Source organism: Myotis daubentonii, chromosome 15 (assembly GCF_963259705.1).
Source record: "Myotis daubentonii chromosome 15, mMyoDau2.1, whole genome shotgun sequence".
Taxonomy (NCBI): domain Eukaryota; kingdom Metazoa; phylum Chordata; class Mammalia; order Chiroptera; family Vespertilionidae; genus Myotis; species Myotis daubentonii.
This window is the reverse complement of record NC_081854.1, coordinates 298,938-319,498: the sequence shown is the minus strand read 5'-3', so window position 1 is coordinate 319,498 and position 20,561 is coordinate 298,938. Positions and strand designations below refer to the sequence as shown.

Here is a 20,561-nt window from a genome sequence, read left to right as displayed (position 1 = left end):
GGAGTTGGCACCCAGATGGACCTTCTGCCCCGGGATTTCTAACCAAGACCCTGGAAGCCTCTCCAGGAAGGACTGCTGGCCCCTCATGGCCGCCCGACAGGCAATCTCTAGGGAGATCGGGAAATGCTTGCAAACTGGAGAAAAGCCACCCAAGTCGCCCTATTCCGCTCGCCCCCGACCATAACCCAACTCAGAGAGGCTTCCTCCTGCTATGGGGCCTGTGAGCTCCCTTCCCGTCGGAATCCTCTCTGCCCTGAGGCAATCTCTCCGTCTGGAGACGATGAGGAAGTGTAAACCTGAGCTCCAGGGAGACCGCGAGGAGCGCCGCGCCCGCGGGCAGCGCTGGGTCTTGCCCTCTGCAGTGAGGACAGGCGAGACCCGTCGACCAGCATCCCTGCGACCTGTCTGCACCTCCAGGAGTCTTCCAGCTCCTGGCCGCTCTCCGCCTCAGGGCTGTGGGTGGTGAGTTTAAGAAATCCCGGCTCCAGGAGATGCAGTGCGTCTGACTGTCCAACCCAGACTGCCCACTCCGAAGGGAGCTCAGCCCTGATACCAGACATCCTTCAGGACAGAGAGCCGGGTAACTTCAGTTCTCATTCCTTAGGAATTTCTTGATTTTTATTAGCAAATACCTACCATAGAAACACTGGAGAGTAACAAAAACATCAGGGGGATCAATGGAGAGAGCCAGCACAGCTGTGGTTAAACACAGGGCCTCTGAGGCCAAACAACCTCAGTGCCTCTCTGAGCTAGCTGTGTCCCGAGGTCGGTTTCTCAACATCTCTGCCTCAGTTTCTCCATTTGTAAAACTGGAATAACAACAGCACCTACCTCGTAGAACTAAGGGGATTGAACACAGTAATCAACTGAAAGCATTTAAAACAAAGCTTAGCACGTGGTAAGTGCTGTATGTGTTTATAAAACTTTAAAATTTTTAAAATTAACTGGGTTAATTCATCCATGGGTTTTTCCAATCCGTATCCATACACGATTTTAGATGTTATAGAGGACATGTATATACAACTCTGTGTCCTTGTTATTCCTTCATGGTATGTACTCTGACGCAGTGTCTATAATATAATTATAACTTATCGTGATCGCCTAAAACAAATTACAAACATCCAACACTGAGTAAACCATGGACACGGACACACTGTGATATTAAATGTCACTTTTTGTCCCAACAACATCAGCCTCATACTTCCAGAAAATAACTTTTCCACCATTAGTAATCTCATTTACTAATTTTTCTAAGGTTAATCTCGACTAACAGTAAATATCCCATTCAATACTATTTTTTTTCTTAACCTCAAACTTAGTATTCCATCATCTATTCCTTAAAGGGCACCCAGACCCTCGCCCTAATAATAGCAAAATCTGTCTTTTCGCAATTATGCACAGAATGTTGTTATAAAGCTTCCCACCCAATACTCCAGCTCAATGCAAAACAGCTTATTTCCAGCTGAAGCACTTCCTAGAACAAGGTTTTTCTCCTCCATCAATGCACTCTGGTCCGCAAATCCTTGATCTCTCACTAAAGGTGTCTCCTCCCTACATTCACGCTCCTCAAGCAAGATCCTGGTGGACCGTGAGGAGTGGGGCTTTCCTTCTTCACTGCAATTATCCGACGTTAAATGAGGGCTACATAACCGCGACGCTTTCCTCTATCATTTTCCTTCCTACGTTTCTTCTAGATGTTTCTACTGAGTAGTAAGGGGAAGAGCCTCCCTGAACTCTTACTAGGAAACAACCCCTCCTGATTACACTTCTAGTGTTTTTTTCAAAGTATCGCATATACAAAGACAGGAAGTCTCCCATCAGTTCCGTTCAGACTTTCTCTGCACCGTGGCTCCTCTGGTGCTGCAGCAGGGCCGAGTGGCCACTGTAGGACTTCCCACAGTCGCTGCATATAAAGCGTTTCTCTCCGCTGTGCATTCTCTGATGAATGACGAGAGAAGAATTCTTACAGAAAGCCTTCTCACAATGGCTGCATTTGTAGGGTTTTTCTCCAGTATGGTTTCTCAGATGGACAATGAGGGAAGAACTCTCATTAAACGCCTTCCCACATTCGTTACACCTATATGGTTTCTCTCCAGTGTGAGTTCTCCGGTGCGCGATCAGGTGAGAGCTGCAGTTAAAGGACCTTTCGCACTGATTACACTTATAGGGCTTCTCGCCCGTGTGAATTCTCCGGTGAGCAACAAGGTGACAGCTCTGGCTGAAGGACTTCCCACACTTGTTGCACTCGTAGGGCTTTTCTCCAGTGTGAGTCCTTTGATGTCGAACCAGGTGAGCCATTTGGCTACAGGACTTTCCACATTTATTACATTCATAGGGCTTAATTCCAGAATGAATTATTTCATGTTTCGTGAGGGCCGAGCGTTCCCTGAATGCTTTGCCGCATTCCTGACAGTTATAGGGTTTCTCCCCCGTGTGAGTTCTCTGGTGGGCGATAAGGTGGGAGCTCCAGCTGAAGGACTTTCCACATTCAGTGCATTTATATGGTTTTGCTCCGGAGTGAGTTCTTTCATGTTTACTGAGAGCCGAGTAATCCCTAAAAGCTTTTTCACATTCATCACATTTAAAGGGCTTCTCTCCAGTATGCATCCTCATGTGGGCAATCAAATGGGAGCTCCAGCTGAAAGACTTGCCACACTCAGTGCATTCAAACGGTTTTTCTCCGGTGTGAGTCCTCTGATGGCCAATCAGATGGGAGTTCCAGTTGAAAGACTTCCCACACTCGTTACATACGTAAGGTTTCTCTCCCGTGTGAATCCTCGTGTGCACAATCAGATGGGAGTTCCAGCTGAAGGCTTTCCCACATTTATTACATTCATAGGGTTTTATTCCAGTGTGAGTCCGTTCATGTTTAGTAAGGGCTGAACGATTCCTGAAAACTTTCCCACATTTATCACATTCGTAGGGCTTCTCTCCAGTATGTGTGTTCTTATGTTGGATAAGGTAAGAGCTCCAGATGAAAGACGTCCCACATTCATTGTAGTCATAGGGTTTCTCTGCGGTGTAAGTGCTTGTATGTTGAGTGAGGAAGGAGTCATACCCAAAGACTTTCTCCCACTCATTGTATTTATACGCTTTCTCTACGGTGCCAATATTCTGACGCTCCATAAAAGACGAGAAGTAAAAGATATTCTCATATTCTTTATAACCACACTGGTTTTCTCCGATCAGAGGTCTGGGATGTTCAATACATGATGGGCTCTGGTTAAAGATTTGATGGCATTCCTTATACTCATAGAGTTTCCCTCCTGTGTGCATTCCCTTATGATCACCAAAATGAAGTACGTGATTGAAAGATTTAACGGCATCAGAACATCTGAAAAGATTATCTCCAGTCTGCACCCTTGCAGGGTGAATAGGTGGCAAGGACTGGTAGAAGGCTGTGTCATAATCACTATTTCCACAGGTGATCTTATCTGCACACATGATGGCTGACTTACACCTCCAACTTTCAACATGTGTATCAGGCTTATAGAAATGTTCTATGTGAGAAACTCTCTGAGAGGGAATAAAGTTTAAGCTCTGGCCACACCCCGCGCCAAGGTCACAGAGTTCAGAGCCTCTTCGAGGCAGCACTTGCTTCTGCATGAAGACCATCTGCCTCATAGCTGTACTCTGGTTCACACGGTACATTTGTAACTGGTCGTCACATCCCAAAATTTCTAACCTGGAGAACCAAGGGTCATCCCACACGAATCGTTCCAACTTCATGCTATGGGACTGCTCTCCCTCAAAAATGCGACGTGCTGGGATCAACGCTTTACTTTCAGGACTTCTCACCATTTCTGAAGTAAACAGAAAAAAGTCGTGAGAAGGAACGTTTAAGAATCGAGTGGAAAAGGTGGGGTTTTTGTCATATCATTGAGAAGGCAAGCGTGAACTTGGTTTCACATAGACTCACAACCCCGAGGAGCATCGTAACAGGGAAAAGGAAAACAGTGAAGAATGAACAAAGCAGCTGACCACACTATGAAGTGTGCTGAGTGCTAATAAAATCTATGGAGGATTTTTCCATGAGAAGGAAGGGAGGAAGGATCGATAAGGGTGTGCAGGGAAGGGGTGACGGCCCTGCATGAGCTGCTCAGACTGCACATTCCCAAGAAGGCCGGCGTCAGGACCGGCCCTTGGCCAACTCCTAGGAAGTGAGGTCTCGGAAGGTCCTAACTCAGGAGAGCGTTCTACATGCCTGAGGCCTTGGAGCGAGGGCACCAGCTTCCCTACGTGGTTTGTACACACAACACTGTCCACGGTGAACACCTTTCCTTCCAGAGTCTGGAGCTCCGTGGTCCCAGCCAGTCGTGTGGGCCGGTGTGACCAACCCCCAGGAACTACCCTGGGCTCCCAGGCCAGCTGTCCCTCAGGTATGACACTTCACGTCGGACACCATTTGTTGCTGAAAGAATTCAGTGTGTCCTTTGTAATTCCACTGGGAAAGGACTATCAAAAGCTGGTACTTGAGTCCCGGCCGGTTTGGCTCAGTGGATAGAACGTCGGTTGTGGGCTCGATCCCCAGTAGGGGACGTGCAGGAGGCAGCCAACCAATGATTCTCTCTCATCATTGATGTTTCTATCTCTCTTTTCCCTCTCCCTTCCTCTCTGGAATCAATAAAAAATATATTTAAAAAAATAAAAAAGCTTGTACCTAAAAAAGCAAAAGGGGAAAAAACAACAGCTGGTACTTGGTGTCCTCCGCTAGACTCAGCTCCAGAGCCTTTTGGTGCCTTTTTCACTAGAATAAAGCAGCACCCTGAGGGTGATGACTTTGAGTGGAAGACGTGGCGACACAGAAGCGAAGTTTTCACAGACTGCCCCAGTTTAAGTGGTATTAGTTCAAAATAGATGATTACAAATTGAGATGTCAATAATAACTGAAAAATTCACAGGAAAGCCCAGCCAGTGTGGCTCAGTGGTTGAGTGCCAGCCTATGAACCAGGAGGTCACAGCTCGATTCCTGGCCAAGGGCACATGCCTGGGTTGCAGGCTCCATCCCCAATGTGGGGCGTGCAGGAGGCAGCCGATCCGTGATTCTCTCTCATCTTTGGTGCTTCTCTCTCTCTCTCTCTCTCTCTCTCTCTCTCTCTGTCTTCCTCTCTCTGAATTCAATTAAAAAAAAACATATTTTAAAAAATCATAGTAGAAAAACACTGGTTGCCTGTGCATGTGCCTGTGCGTGTGCCTGGGTGTGCTCATGTGTGTGTCTCTGTGTCTGGGGGTAAGAATAACGTGTAGAAGCAGGAGTATAAGTGAGATTCCTTTCAGCTTACAATTCATACAGCTCAGAGTGTTTTCAGCCATGTGAATATATCACCTACCTTAAAAACCTGTTTTCTTGTTTGGTTTTTTAAAGCCGGGTCTGAGGTACAGGCTACAGGTTTGGCAATAAACAAACTAAGAAGGAAGAAGCAGGTGAGAGAATGAGACGTGGCCAGAGGGAAAGGCGCAGCAGAGAACGTGAGACCTCGCGGGTGGGCGGCCGGTGGGAACTGCAGCTGCGAAGAGGCAGCTTGTGAAGGTGGGCACGTCTGCTCTGACTCAGCAGCAGCAGGGACCACGCGCCGGTGAGGGAACTGAGGGTCTGAGGCCCTGACTCCTCAGACAAGATCGCCCTCCCACCCGCTGCTCTCACCTGGACACGGGCTCCGGGGCCGTGGCTGCTCCACCCGCCAGGGCTCCGCGCCCTCCTCCAGCAGGGAGATGACCTTGGGCTTGGCGACCTGAGCCCCTGCAGGGGAGAGCAGCGACCGTCACCTGGAGAGCTCCCTGCCCTGCCCTCCCCGACTCTCCCGCCTCGAGCTGGATAAGCACCAGGAATTTCACCCTTGAACCTCGGCTCGTGATCATCTCAGCCCATCTTTATTTTTAAATGTCCTTATTGATTTTAAAGGGAGAGTGACAGAGATAGAAACATCGACGGGCTGCCTCCTGCATGCCCCCCACTGGGGATCGAGCCCGCAGCTGGGCACGTGCCCTGACGGGGAATCAAACCCTGACCTCCTGGTTCATGGGTCGGTGCTCAACCACTGAGCCACACCAGCCGGGCATCACCTCGCCCGAGGCCTGTGAGCACTCCGCCGGGAGCACAGAAGGGCTGGGAATGGAAACTGCTCCAAGACGTGGGCAGCCCCCGCTCACCCACAGAGAGCAGGTGCCCGAAGGTCTCCAGCATCACGTCCCGGTACAGCGTCCTCTGCGCCGGGCCCAGCCGCCCCCACTCCTCCGGGGAGAAGTCCACGGCCACGTCCCGGAAGGTCAGCGGCTCCTGAAAGAGCAGAGGCCCCTCAGCCCGCCCCTCGGGGCTTCCCGAGGACGAGGGGCTGACAGCGGGAGGAGAGGGGCGTGGAGACACACCTGGCGTCACCAATGGCCTCACGGAGGGCGGGTCGCCTGGACGCGGGATTCGCTACCCGGGCCACAACGACCACAGCCGATGAGCAGGTGCCTCCTGAGACCCCGACCCCGTCCTGGGGACCCACACTGTGCGGACGGACGCCCCCCAGCGCCTTCTCTGGAGATGCAGGCACTCAGGAGGCGGACAGGGCGGGGTAGGCCTGGGAGCTGGGAGCTGGGAGCTGGGAGCTGGGCGGGCCCGACATGCACACCCGTCCTGCGGCCACAGCCCCCTCTTTCCTGAGGACCAGGCTGGGGGTGGGGGGAGCAGGACGCAGCCACGGGGACCAGTCACGCTGCTGTCAAGCAGCCGAGTCCTAACAAGCCACCCTGAGGATTTTAGGAAAAGCAGATCCAGAAACACTCACTAGAGCCCGCACAGGAAAGAGTGACTTCTGCAACGAAAGCACCGAGTCTGGTCCTTAAAGGAGCCGTCAGCACGAGCCCCGGGGGCCGCAGGGGAAGCTGTGAGCCCGCCCGTGCACCCTGACCCTCCCTCGGCCTGGAGCCCGGCTCTCTGGCCCCCCAGCCCCTCCCCAGGGGCAGTCCTCCCTTCCACCCCACGGCCGCCTCCTGTCCCTGCGTCCTCCCTGCTCAGGGCTGGCCTCCTGCTGGCCTCTGCCCAACCTGCTTCCCCGCCCCTCCCTGGACGACGGGTGCAAAGCACAGGCCTGTCCTGCTCCTGCAATCCCGACTCCAAAACGCATGTTAACGGGCCGCCGCCGCCTCCACTGCTGAACCCCACCCCACCCCCGTCGAGGCCAATGTCTGGGTTTGCTCCTCCAGACCAGCCCGGCCTGGTTCCTGGACGGCTGTGCTACACGCTGGGTCAGTCACCTCTTTACCGAAAGGGGCATTCGGGGAGCCATGGACGGGTACTGGGTGGTGGGAGGACACGGGGATGACTGAGCATGGATGGGTACTGGGTGTAGGGAGGACACAGGGAGGACTGAGCATGGACAGGTACTGGTTGGTGGGAGGACACGTGATGACTGAGCATGGATGGGTACTGGGTGTAGGGAAGACACAGGGATGACTGAGCACGGACAGGAACTGGGTGGTGGGAGGACACGGGATGACTGAGCATGGACAGGTACTGGGTGGTGGGAGGACACGGGATGACTGAGCATGGATGGGTGCTGGGTGGTGGAAGGACATGGGGAAGACTGAGCATGGACGGGTACTGGGTGGTGGAAGGACACGGGATGACTGAGCATGGACGGTTACTGGGTGGTGGGAGGACACGGGAACGACTGAGCATGGACGGGTACTGGGTGGTGGGAGGACACGGGATGACTGAGCATGGACGGGTACTGGGTGGTGAGAGGACACGGGATGACTGAGCATGGATGGGTGCTGGGTGGTGAGAGGACACGGGGAAGACTGAGCATGGATGGGTACTGGGTGGTGGGAGGGCACGTGGACGACTGAGCATGGACGGGTACTGGGTGGTGGGGGGAGTCGCTGTCGCTTTGCTGGGTGCTGTGGCTGCTGTGTAGAGTGGCCTCTCTCTGTAAGTGCACAGAGGTGACTATCAGGTGGACAGGAGGCGGCTATAGGTGGACAGGAGGCGGCTATTCGGTGGACAGGAGGCGGCTATTCGGTGGACAGGAGGCGGCTATACGGTGGACAGCGTCTGAGATGTGCTGCAAACACTCTGGCTTTTAGAAAAGGTTGTGCCCAGCCTGGCGGGGGCTCGGCGGCTGGAGCTCGTCCCTGACGCACCGAGAGGGCAGGTCTGGTCCCCGTCAGGCGCACACAGAGCACCAGTTCGTGGGACAGACTATCCAGGGCAGCGATGCTTCTCTCTCAAAAAAGAAAAGAGGCCGAAACCGGTTTGGCTCAGTGGAAAGAGCGTCGGCCTGGGGACTGAGAGGTCCCAGGTTCAATTCCGGTCAAGGGCATGTACCGGGGTTGTGGGCACATTCCCAGTAGGAGATGTGCAGGAGGCAGCTGATTGATGTTTCTAACTCTCTTATCTCTCTCCCTTCCTCTGTAAAAAATCAATAAAATGTATTTTAAAAAAAAGAAAAGAAAAGAGGAGCTGAGACGGGGGAGTGGTCAGGTGGGCCGTGTTCCCACAGGCAGGCAGGGGGGTCGGAGCAGGAGTGACAGGGAAGCAAGTGGGGGTTCGGGAGCCTGGGAGCTGGGAAAGGGGCTCAGGAGGGAGGCACCTGCAGTCCATGACGGTTGAGCCCCGAGACGGCTGGGCCCCGAGACAGCTGAGCCCCGACATAGCTGGGCCCCGAGACGGCTGAGCCCCGAGACGGCTGAGCCCCGACACGGCTGAGCCCCGACACGGCTGGGCCCGGGAACGGCTGAGCCCCGACACGGCTGGGCCCCGACACGGCTGGGCCCGGGGACGGCTGAGCCCCGACACGGCTGGGCCCCGGGATGGCTGAGCCCCGACACGGCTGGGCCCGGGGACGGCTGAGCCCCGGGACGGCTGAGCCCCGACATGGCTGGGTCCCGGGACGGCTGAGCCCCGACACGGCTGGGCCCCGGGACGGCTGGGCTCCCGGCAGGAGAGCAAGTCGGAGGCGGCTCTGAGCTGCCACCTTGAGGGAACAGTGGCCACAGGAGACCAACACTCGCTTCAGCTCCCCTGTGCGTTGAAAGATCTCCTACGAAAAGGTTTTGTGTTTTAAAAAAAGTGAAAGAAACATCCCGGCCAGTGACGGGAAGAGGCCAGTGGCCGTGGTGGTCCCCATGCTCCTGGGAGACGGGGAGCAGGGGGGGCCGCCCGGGGCACAGTGCACAGCAGAGCTGAGGCAGTGCAGGGAGGCGCTGGGCTCGGGGCTTGGAGGAGGCAGGGAGGCAGGCAGGAGTGAGCACGGCACACAGGTCTGGCCTCAGCCTGGAGTGGGGGCGGCACTGGAGGCGCGGAGGCCTCTCAGCCCCGGGGGAGGGGAGGGCGCGGTGGCCCGACAGCCGCTGTGTCCAGGGAGGTGGGCACGGAACCGGCCTGGTCACCCGGCCCCACCCCCAGGCCTGGGCAGCTTGGCCTGAGACTTGTGGGGAGACAGAGACAGGAGGGTGAGGGGCCCCTCAGGAGCCAGACCTGCCTCTGAACCGGCCTCAGGCTCTTCCTGTGAACGCAGACCCTGCAAGGAGCCAGGAGGCGGGACTGAACCTGGCCCCTGAGGCCAGAGCCCAGGCAGCGCCATCCACTGCCCGAGACCCGCCTGGGAGAGAGGTTTCCGTGGAGCAGGATGGGGTGAGGGAGAGGCTGTCCAGGCAGGAGGGACGCTCAGAACACAGAGGAGGGAGGCAGCACAGCTAGGAGGCCCCGTGGGCAGGAGCCAGGGAGCATCCGTGCTGGCGAGAAGGAGGGCCCGGCGCCCCCACCCCAGCAAGGACAGGACGGAGACACGGCGGTTCGCTCAGGATGCACCCAGCTAAGGGACGACCCCAGGAAGGGAATATAATGCAGAAGGGAATTTATAAAATACCAGCCTTCTTTTAACAACAACAACAAAAGCCACCAGGCAGATCCGTTTCACACCAACTACTGAAAGCAGCCGAGTGACGGAAGACACCCCAGTTCAGAGGAGCTGCAGTGGGGACCACGACCAGGATGCGTGAGAAATGCCCCCGTCGGCCGAGTCACAGCCGGAGCCCAAGGGGCAGGGCCGGCTCCCACCCACCAGCCACCTCGGGGGCAAACCACGCACAGCTCGCCACGCTGCCCCCCTGCCCCCCCTCCCCGCCCCCCTCCTCCGCAAGGACGAACCACGGGCCCAGTGCCGCGGTTCTCAACCTGTGGGTCACGACCCCTTTGGCGGTCGAACGACCCTTCCACAGGGGTCGCCTAAGACCATCCTGCATATCAGAGATTTACATGACAGTGAAGAAGTAGCAACGAAAATGATTTTATGGCTGGGTCACAACATGAGGAGCTGTATTTAAAGGCCCAGAAGGTTGAGAACCACGGCCCAGCGGCTGCAGACGGAAGGAGACGTCCTGGCTCTTCCGAGACCACAGCAGCACGAGTCACGGAAAACACGCGCCAACGTTCACAAAACCCCTCGACTGCCACAGGGTGAAACCACGGGTCGTGCACACAGCCTGGGGCGGACGCAAGCCTGGCGGGGGTGGGCGGGCGGGCTCCCAGCCCGTCCAGAGGGAAGAGTCCCCATGGGGCGAAGCGTGAGAGCCTGACCTCCACCCTGCACAGGCATGGGCTCGCGCTGACTCTGTGCAGAGCTGCAGAAAAGCTGTGTGTGTAGCTCTGGCCGGTGTGGCTCAGTGGATAGAGCACCGGCCTGTGGGCTGAAGGGTCCCGGGTTCGATTCCCAGTCAGGGCACAGGCCCGGGTTTTGCAGGCTCGATCCCCAGTGTGGGGCGTGCAGGAGGCAGCCGATCCGTGAATCTCATCATTGATGTTTCTCTCTCTCTCTTCCTCTCTGAAATCATAATAACGTGGTTTTCTTAAATAAACCTTAGTACCTGCATATGAGAACGAAACGCACACCATGCACTGCCTGAGGAGGGCTGGGCAGGGACGGTCGGGGCTGCATAAAGGCAGGAACGCAAGTGGGCCCGGCATTAACAACCGTTACCTTGGAGTGAGAAGGACCGTGTTTTGTTTACTTTTTATTTTCTAGTAATTACGGGATTTGTCAAAATATTTTTAAGGCACATGCAGAATCGAAGGTGGTGTCAAACTGGAAGGGCCATGGACTCGGGGGGGACAGACCCCAACTGAGTGTGCCCCGTGTCAGGGTCTACAGCTCATGGAGGCCTCAGCAAACCCGGCTGCACACGGGGAGGCGGAGTGGGGACTACGGGGGGCCCCCCCCTTCGCAGAGGGCCCGCAAGTTCCCGCTACCTGACACTGGGGGACAGAGCAGGGCCCTGCCAGCCGTCTGGTCCACAGGGGACCCCTCCAGTCGCCTGCTAGGACTGGCAAAGACGAGCCACCCAGTCTTGCAAACACTCCTGCTCACGGGCTTTGCACACACGTGCTCCCCTAGGCATCCCAGGGCTGGAGCCTCCCAGCACTCCAGCCGCACAGCTGAACCAGGGGGCTGGGGGCCGCAGGGGCTGCGCCCATGGGATCTGGGGGGATGGCTCCTGCACTGCCTGAGCTCTGACCACGCCCCTTCCTGGGACCAGGGGGCCTCAGACAGCCTCTTTGGAATCCCCAGAGTTTCATTATTTATTAATATTTTAGTGCAAGCTCTTTCAGAGAATGAAAATGTAGCCAGACTGTGTTCTGGGACAACCGAGGAGGGTGCAGTGTCAGATTTTGGTTTTACGGCCGTGTGGGCCATGCAGACACGGCTGGCGGCTGGCACAGGGGCGGGGCGTCCTCACTGTCCCTGATGCTCAGACTAACAGGGTCTGGGTGCCCGCGGCTGGAACTCCTCCGCCCAGCGGGGCAGACTGTTCGCATCCGAGGGACGAGGGAGGCCGCCCTGGCTGCTTCACGGGTGAAGGCGGTTCTCAGGGACGTTTGATGTGGAGGGAACAGGGGGTCTGGGCTCCGTGCTCCCAAGACCCTGAGGGTTGGGGGGGGGGCGTCTGTGATTCTCCTGACCTGGAGGGGGGTTACCGAGTCTGTGTTTCTCAGGAGCCCTCACCTGCGGGGACTCACAGAGCAGCCGGGGCCGAGGGCTCCTCAGAGCGTTTATCACACTCACTCCCGTCCAGAGACGGACCCGCCGCCTCCCGCCCACCCGGCTGCACCCCTGACGTCAGGACCGGAAAGCGACCTGCACAGCAGCAGCGACCACCTGGGCACCGAGTCCTGAGGCCGGACAGGCACGCGGGCTCCACGGGCGCAGGCCTCCGCCACCCAGGACAGCGGGCGGGCGCCGGTCACCGTGGAGGCTCTGGGAGGTTCTGAACTCCTTTCTAATCTGGGGGGAGGCACGGGGCTGAGGCACTTCTGCTTGTGCATCAGTTCCCGCACGTTTGCTGGACTGTCTTTCTAGTTTAGAAACGAGAGACCTGAACACAGCGGGGAAACGGGCTCCCCCCTCTCCTGTCAGGGCGTCAGCAGCGTGAACCGATCTGCAGTTTTAGGGACAGGGAGGGCCCTAGGAAACCGAAACAGGACGTGAAAAACGGCTGCTGGCGGCAAGAGAGAACGCTGACCCGACATGACGCCCAGAGGCACACGCGCGCCCCCCGTGGAGCGTCCGGACGGCCAGGGCTCAGGGGCTGGGGGAGGGGGAGAGGGGGGGTGAAAACGCCCAGAATTCGCTGCCGGTGACGGTCACACACCCTGTGATCCCCTGAGACCTGTGCCTTTTAAGGGGTCAGACTTCATGGTATAAGAACAGTATTTTAATGAAGCTGTTATCACAAACTTTCTTTTCCTTTTCTTTTATTTTAAATATATTTTATTGATTTCAGAGGAAGGGAGAGGGAGGGGCAGAAACACCAATGATGAGAGAGCATCACTGATCGGCTGCCTCCTGCACGCCCCCCGCCGCCCCCCCTCCCCCCATTGAGGCGCACCCCAGGCCGGTGCCCTGACCGGGAATGAAGGTGACCTCCTGGCTCACAGGTCGACGCTCAGCCAGAGCCCCTGCCACGGGGAGGGGGGGGCGCCTGTGGGCACCATGGCCCCTCCTCTCGGGAGCCCGCGGGCCCTTCAGCCAGTCCCTGTTCCGCCCCCTGGTCTCTCAGCTCCTGCTCCCGGGCCCCAGTGCCAGCTGCTCCCACAGCCCCCCCCAGCCCGGCACCGGACCCGGGCCTCCCGCTCCGCCACCAGGAGGGGCCGGGCCGGGCCTGCAGCACCAGCCGGTCTCCCGGGGTCCGGCCCCGCCCCACCCTGGTCCCCGGAGGCCACCCTGCACCAGCCACCCCACTCCCTGGTCCTCTGCTCAGGCACATCCCTCTCCCAGGGCCCCCCCACCCCCCCAGCAAAGCCCCGGCTGCTCTGCGCCCCAACTGTGCAGACACCGCCCCCCTCAAGGCGTCCACGAGCCTCGGCCTCAGCGTCCGTCCCAAACCCCAAACCCCATGCACAGCCCGAGCCCGCAGAAGGGAGGCCTGGGGCGGAGGGAAGCCGCTGGGGGATCCTCGGACAGCGCTCCCCGCGCCCTCCCCCCGCAGCAAGCACAGCCTCACCGGACACCAGCCTGAACCCACACTGAACACGGGGGACGGGGGGGGGGGGCTGTCAGCCAGGGGGTCCCCCTCGCCCACCACACCCCCAGCACAGCGGGCTCAGGGGGCGCGGGCTGGTGACAGCGAGGCCCCGGGTGGTGAAAGCTGAGCCTCCCGAGCCCAGGACCGACTCCTCCTCCACCGACCAGCTGTCGGACACGGAACCACACGGAACCACACGGAACCACAGGAGGGAGGGGTGGCCGGGGAGCAGGGACCGCGAGGGGAGCGGGCGCCCATCTCACCTGCACTGGGGCTGGTGGGGGCCCGGAAGCCCCGCTCCCGGCCTCGGGGGACGCCTCCTCCGCCGCCTCCTCCTCCTCCTCCTCCTCCTCCTCCTCCTCCTCCTCCAACCGCCAGGCAGGGTCCCGAGGACACGGGGCTGCGGGGAAAGCGAGGCTGGAGCAGCTCTCCCTCCGCCGCCCGCCCGCCCCGCGCGCCCCGCCCGCCCGAGTGGGTGCTCCGGCCAGGCCGCCGCTGGCAGGGGAGACCCCCCCCCCCATTCTCCCGATGGAGGGCCCGAGAGGGGTGAGCCCGGTGCAGGCCCGCCCGCCCGCCCTGCTCCGAGTCTGTCTGCAGCGTCTGCTCAGCCCTGGAGGCGACCCCCCACCGCCGCCCCCCCCACCAGCTGGCCCAGACCCGCCCACCTGGCTCCTCCGGGCGGGTGCCCAGCCTCGGCAGGTCAGAGGTCACAGCGCGGCAGCCAGGGTCGGCGAGGACACCTGCGAGGAGACCAGGGAGAGGGGAGCCCGTGACCCACCCGGTGACCGGCCCCACGGGAGGGGCGTCTCCCACGGGCACAGCCAGGCCCAGCCCGGAGCCCGCGGGCGGCGCTGTCACTGCCGGGAGCACCCGGGACACGGCCACCGGCAGCGGCTGAGGCCGACCCACCCAATGTCCAACGTTCCCCGAATTTTAAAAAAACACAAGTAGCCGAAACCGGTGTGGCTGAGTGGATAGAGCATCGGCCTGTGGACTGAAGGGTCCCGGGTTCGATTCCGGTCAGGGGCATGTACCTGGGTTGCGGGCACATCCCCAGTGGGGACGTGCGGGAGGCAGCTGATCGATGTTTCTCTCTCATCGATGTTTCTAGCTCTCTATCCCTCTCCCTTCCTCTCTGTACAAAATCAACAAAATCTATTTAAAACAAAACAAAACAGAAAAGCACAGTAACAGACCGACACGGCCCTGCTGTGCTGGGGCGGACGCCTGAGCCCGCACCGAAGTGTAAATCGCACACTGACACCTGCGGGCCGCGTGGCCGGAGCCGCAAGCAGCGCAGGCGGGTGGGGAGCCGCAGTACATGCACCCGCAGGAGCGGAGGGGCCGCCCCCCGCCCCCCGAGAAACCCCACGGACCCGGGCTGGGCATCGGGGAAACCACACCAACCACACCGACACCGGGCCCACCGACAGCCCCTCCGCCCAATTCTGCCCCAGAACAGACGCGCCCCCTGAGCCCCAGAAACCCCCAGCCCCCCCTCCCCACCCCCAGGCCCCCCCTTCCCTGACCCCCAGCCTCCCCTCCCCGACCCCCAGCCCCCAGGCAACCAGCTGGGACTCACCCCAGGAGGCCCGGGGGCCGGGGGCAGCCATCCCGGACGAACGGACGGACGGACAAGGCGGGTGCCGGAGTCGGTGCAGCCGGAGGGCGAGGGCAGCGCCACCTGCGACACAGCGACACAGCGAGAAACAGAGGCGGCCCCTTCACACGTGGGAACAGAGAACTCAGCCCCAGGGAGGCCGTGAGGAGCCCTCACCCCTAAGGGGCTCCCTGGGGCGGGGGCGGGGGATGGGAATGTTCTGGAAAGAGGGGTGGTAACTGCCGGGCCAGCGAGGGTCAGGACTGAGCATCCAGCTCTGAACCAGGAGGTCAGGGTTCGATTCCTGGTCAGGACACATGCACCCCCCCATCTCCCACCGTGGGCTGAGCAGGAGGCAGCCGATCCCTGATTCTCTCTCACCGTTGATGGTACTTTTCTTCACCTTTATTGTTTTTTTTAATACATTTTATTGATTTGTTTACAGAGGGAAGGGAGAGGGGCAGAGAGTCAGAAACATCGATCAGCTGCCTCCTGCACAGCCCCCACTGGGGATGAGCCCGCAACCAAGGTCCATGCCCTTGACCGGAATGGAACCTGGGACCCATCAGTCCACAGGCCGACGCTCTATCCACTGGGCCACACCGGCCAGGGCTTAATCTTTATTGTTGAAAGGACGACATGTGTCCCCTTTCCCCACATTGCCCCCCCTCCCCGGCCGCCCCAGGCCCTCAGCACCCTGTGGTCTGTGTCCATGGGTGATGCACACACATCAGTGATGTTTCTTTCTCCCTCTCCCTTCCTCTCTGAAGTCAATTTAAATATAAATGCAAAATCTATACATTTAGGCCTGGCTGGTGCGCCTGAGTGGATAGAACCTCACAGGCCTGCAGACCGACGGGCCCGGGTTCGATTCAGGTCGAGGGCAGGTACCTGGGCTGCAGGCTTCTCCCCGCCCTGGACCCTGGTCAGGGCTCGTGGCACCGGGCAATGTGTTCCTGTCTTCCCCCTCTCTAAAAATCGACAGAAAAATATCCTCCCCCGGCCAGTGTTGCTCAGTGGATAGAGTGTCAGACTGTGGACTGAAGGGTCCCGGGTTCGAATCCTGGTCAAGGGCATGTCCCCGGGTTGCAGGCTCATCCCCAGTGGGGGGCGTGCAGGAGGCAGCCAATCAATGATTCTCTCTCATCATCAATGTTTCTCCCTCCCTCCCTCTCCTTTCCTCTCTGAAATCAATAAAAATATTTTTAAAACATAACAAAATAAAAAATAGATTTTTTTCTTTTTAGTTTTTATTTTTCGTTTTCTCATTTAAAAAAATAGATTTAAAGAAAAAGGAAAAAGAAAAATATCCTCGAGGGTTAAAGAAAAATAAATAAAATGTATGTACGTATACACACACGTATAACACACATATACTTAAAAAACATATAAAATACATATACAGAGCAGCGACAACCGCACAACCTTCTGAATGCACAACCAGCCCACCCAATTGTGCACTAAAACCGCTCATTTTATGTAATTTTTTTCTAAAAAAAAAAAGTCCTCCGCAACCCGCACCAGCCGAAGCCAGCCCGCCTCCCCCCCCAGTGAGGGGCCCCCCGCCCGGCTCCCGGGCCTTTGTTTTTAATTTTCCTTTTAATCCTCACCCGCGGCCACGTTCCTAAGGATTTGAGAGAGAAACACCCACCGATCGCCCCACACGCCGCGCCCACAGCCCGTCCGCGCCCCGAGGCCCAGTGCCTCCGGGGCCGGGGGCGGGGCTGGCGGACTCCGGTCCGAGAATAAAAGCGCACGGGCCGGACCGAACCGAGCCGCCAGCCGGGAGGAACCGGGGCGCCCACCACCCCCGGCCCGGCCTCCCGCCCCGCCCCCCGCCCGCGAGCGCCCTCACCTGGTCCGCAGCCGCCACGCCGCCCCCCGAGGCGCCCGGGGGACCCTCGGCCTTTGTTCGGCGCCGGGACGGCCCGCGCGGCCTCGGGGACAAAGGCGGACGCGCGGGGCCGGGGCCGGGGCCGGGGCTGGGGCTGGGGCTGGGTTCGGGGCGTCCAGCGACGAGCGGGTCGCAGGGTCCGCGCGGGGCACGGGGACCGGAAGCGCAGCCGCCCCGCAGAGGGCGGGGGCTGGACCCCCCTGGCGCCCAGCGGCCCTGAAGGCGGCGCTGCCTCTCCCGCCCGGCGCTCCCGACCCCCCGGGCGCCTCCCAGGGCGCCCCCGCGACCGTCTCACCTCAGCCGCGGACAATGGCGACTGGGGCGCGCCGCGCGAGCTGCTGGGAGTTGTAGTTCCAGGCGGCGCACTTCCGGCTTGGGCGGGCGGGCAAGTGTCGGGCGCTTCTCCGCCTGGAGTCCCTCTAGTCCAGCCCCTCGGCTGATCCGGGCGCGCCGCGCGGGCTGCTGGGAGTTGTAGTTCCAGGCGGCGCACTTCCGGTTTGGGCGCCAGCGCTGGGCGGCCAGGTGGTGGGCGCTTCTCAGCCTGGAGTCTGCCAGCCCCTGGGCTGATCGGGTGCGAGGCGGGCGGTGCCGCCCCCGCCCTGAGCGCCCTCCCCACCCTGGTGGTCGGGGGCGGCGTGCGTGTGTCGGTCCTGCCCGTGGTGCCCTCAGTTTGCCCGTCTGTGAAATGGGAGCCCACGGTAGCCACACTGAGCAATAGGATGGTGACCTCTGAGCTATTGGGGGGAATCCCTTAGTTCAGCGGTTCTCAACCTGGGGGTCCAACGACCCTTTCACAGGGGTCGCCTAAGACCATAGGAAAACGCATATATAATGACATTGTTTTTGTGATGAATCACTACGCTTTAATTATGTTCAGTTTGTAACAATGAAATTGGGGGGTAACCACAACATGAGGATCTGTATTAAAGGGTCGCAGCATTAGGAAGGTTGACAACCACTGCCTTAGTTGAATAGCTGCAAGTGTGGACGAAAAGGGGGGGAGGGCCCATGGAACCTCAGAGGGTGATCTGACCCTAAATTCCTTTCTTTTTAAATTTACTGATTTTTTTTTTTTTTTTTACATTGAGGAAGGGAGAGTGATAGAGGGTTAGAAACATCGACCAGCTGCCTCCTGCACACCCCCTACTGGGGATGTGCCAGCAACCAAGGTACATGCCCTTGGCTGGAATCGAACCCGGGACCGTTCAGTCCGCAGGCCAACGCTCTATCCACTGAGCCACACCGGTCAGGGCTCTATTGATTTTTAGAGGGAGTGGAAGAGAGAGGGAAAGACAGGGAGAAACATCGATGTGAGAGAAGCACATCGATTAGCTGCCCCGATCAGGGCCCGAGGCTGGAAAGAAACCTGCAGCCAAGGTAGGCGCCCTTGTACAGAATCAAACCCGGCACCCTTCGGTCCACAGGCTGGTGCTCTATCCACTGAGCCACACGGGCCAGGGCTGCTTTGTGATTCCCCCCACCCCACCGGGAATCAGCATTTACTGAGTGGCACCGAGGATCAGGGTGGGGAACGCGGCCCACAAAACCTCCCCTGGCAGCTGCCCATCAAGGCCACTGTTCCAGAGCAGGGCAGGGCGGAGGAGAAAAGGCCTGCTCACCCAGCACAGGGAGGACCGCTGGGCGCCCACCCCCGGCGTCCGGCCCCGGCTGACCCTGGGCTCCCTGGCGGCCCAGCCCACAGGCAGCCCCCTGGGGCCCTAGAGCCTCCTTCCCGCCTGTGTTGGGGGCGACCCTCGCCCACAGCTGCCCCAACCCCCCCAGGCCCCTCCTTCTGGCTCCCTATTCACCTTGTCTATTCCTCTGTGTGCCTTCTTTCCAACAGCTCGGTGGGCAGTGAGGCAGGGGGTTGGGGGGGTGGGGGCAGAGGCAGCGAGTTACGGGGCTTGTGAGGGCTCTGGCTTTGAGGGAAATGGAGGGCCAGGGCACGGTTCTGAGCAGGGCAGGGGGGAGCTCTGGCCTTGTCACAGGATCACTCTTTTTTAAAAAAAAAAAATACTAGAGGCCCTTGCCCTGGCCGGCTTGGCTCAGTGGATTGAGCATTGGCCTGCGGACTGGGGGGTCCTGGGTTCGATTCCGGCCAGGGGCACATGCCTGGGTTGTGGGCTTGGTCCCCAGTGGGGGGGAGGGGCGGTGCAGGGGGCAGCCGATCAATGATTGTCTCTCATCATCGATGTTTCTATCTCTCTCTCCTTCTCCCTTCCTCTCTGAAATCAATACAGAAATATATATATATTTTTTTAAATAAATTTTATTGATTTTTTGCAGAGAGGAAGGGAGAGGGATAGAGAGTTAGAAACATCGATGAGAGAGAAACACCGATCAAGCTGCCTCCTGCACACCCCCCAATGGGGATGTGCCCGCAACCAAGGTACATGCCCTTGACTGGAATCGAACCTGGGACCCTTGAGTCCGCAGGCTGACGCTCTATCCATTGAGCCAAACCGGTTAGGGCAGAAATATATATTTTTTAAAAAATACTAGAGGCCCGGTGCACAAAATTTGTGCACCGGAGGGGGGGCGCCCCTCAGCCCGGCCTGCACCCTCTCCAATCTGGGATCCCTCTCGCAATCCGGGACCACTGGCTCCTAACTGCTCGCCTGCGTGCCTGATCACCCCTAACCCCTCTGCCTGCTGGTCTGATTGCCCCTAACTTGTCCCCCTACCAACCTGATCACCCCTAACTTGTTCCCCTGCCGGCCTGATCTCCCCTAACTGCCTCTGCCTCTGCTTCATGCCTAAGCCACAGTCTGGCCTCCCTCTGCAGGAGACAACCTGGCGAATCAGGGGAAGGCGCCACCCCCATTACCCAGCTGCTGCTGCTGCCACTGCTGGCCTGAGCCTGGGCCCTTCGCTGCCTGAGCCTTGGCCCTTGCAGCTGCTGCAGCTTTGTCCGGAAGGACATCCGGAAGGTCGTCCAAAAGACGTCTGTCCTAATTAGCATGTTACCCTTTTATTAGTATAGATATTTTTAAAAAAATATATTTTATTGATTTTTTTACAGAGAGGAAGGGAGAGAGATAGAGAGTTAGAAACATCGATGAGAGAGAAACATTGATCAGCTGCCTCCTGCACATCTCCTACTGGGGATGTGCCCGCAACCCAGGTACATGCCCTTGACCGGAATCGAACCCAGGACCTTTCAGTCTGCAGGCTGACGCTCTATCCACTGAGCCAAACCGGTTTCGGCAGTATAGATATTTTTATTGATTTCAGAGAGGAAGGGAGAAGGAGAGAGAGATAGAAACATCAACGATGAGAGAGAATCATGGATTGGCTGCCTCCTGCACACCCCACACTGGGGACCGAGCCCGCAACCCGGGCCTGTGCCCTGACCGGGAATCAAACCATGACCTCCTGGTTCATAGGTTGACACTCAAACACTGAGCTATGCTGGCCATGCAGATGTGTCCTTTTTGATACGTGAAGCTCTCTTTCATTTCTTTGCACGGCTGTGTAAATTTCCCTTTCATTCAAATGATACAATTCACTGTAAAGACGTTAAAATCACGCCCACGGATAACCAATGTTAACCCATGT

General features: G+C 58.4%; 2 protein-coding genes across 3 annotated transcripts in view; one reads left to right on the top strand and one right to left on the bottom strand.

The window, feature by feature from the left end:
* The window catches only part of ZNF544 (zinc finger protein 544), a 276,321-nt gene that overhangs the window by 161,056 nt on the left and 94,704 nt on the right, over window positions 1–20,561 (top strand). The window lies entirely within an intron of this gene.
* Window positions 501–20,559, bottom strand: LOC132217209 (zinc finger protein 606-like). The gene is made up of 8 exons (XM_059667286.1): window positions 20,556–20,559; window positions 16,965–17,681; window positions 15,092–15,193; window positions 14,175–14,249; window positions 13,773–13,909; window positions 6,151–6,277; window positions 5,645–5,740; window positions 501–3,803 (listed from the first exon to the last, which is right to left on the bottom strand). Exons 1-8 carry the CDS (start codon window positions 20,557–20,559, stop codon window positions 1,828–1,830), a joined length of 3,234 nt encoding a protein of 1,077 aa, XP_059523269.1. The 3' UTR covers window positions 501–1,827.

Excerpts from the sequence above, each read along its gene's own strand:
- LOC132217209 (XM_059667286.1), bottom strand. Across the intron at positions 6,278-13,772 it reads CCCCACCAGCCCCAGTGCAG|GAGCCGCTGACCTTCCGGGA; the intron begins GTGAGATGGGCG and ends CTGCTCTTTCAG. Across the intron at positions 3,804-5,644 it reads GCCCCGGAGCCCGTGTCCAG|AAATGGTGAGAAGTCCTGAA; the intron begins GTGAGAGCAGCG and ends TGTTTACTTCAG.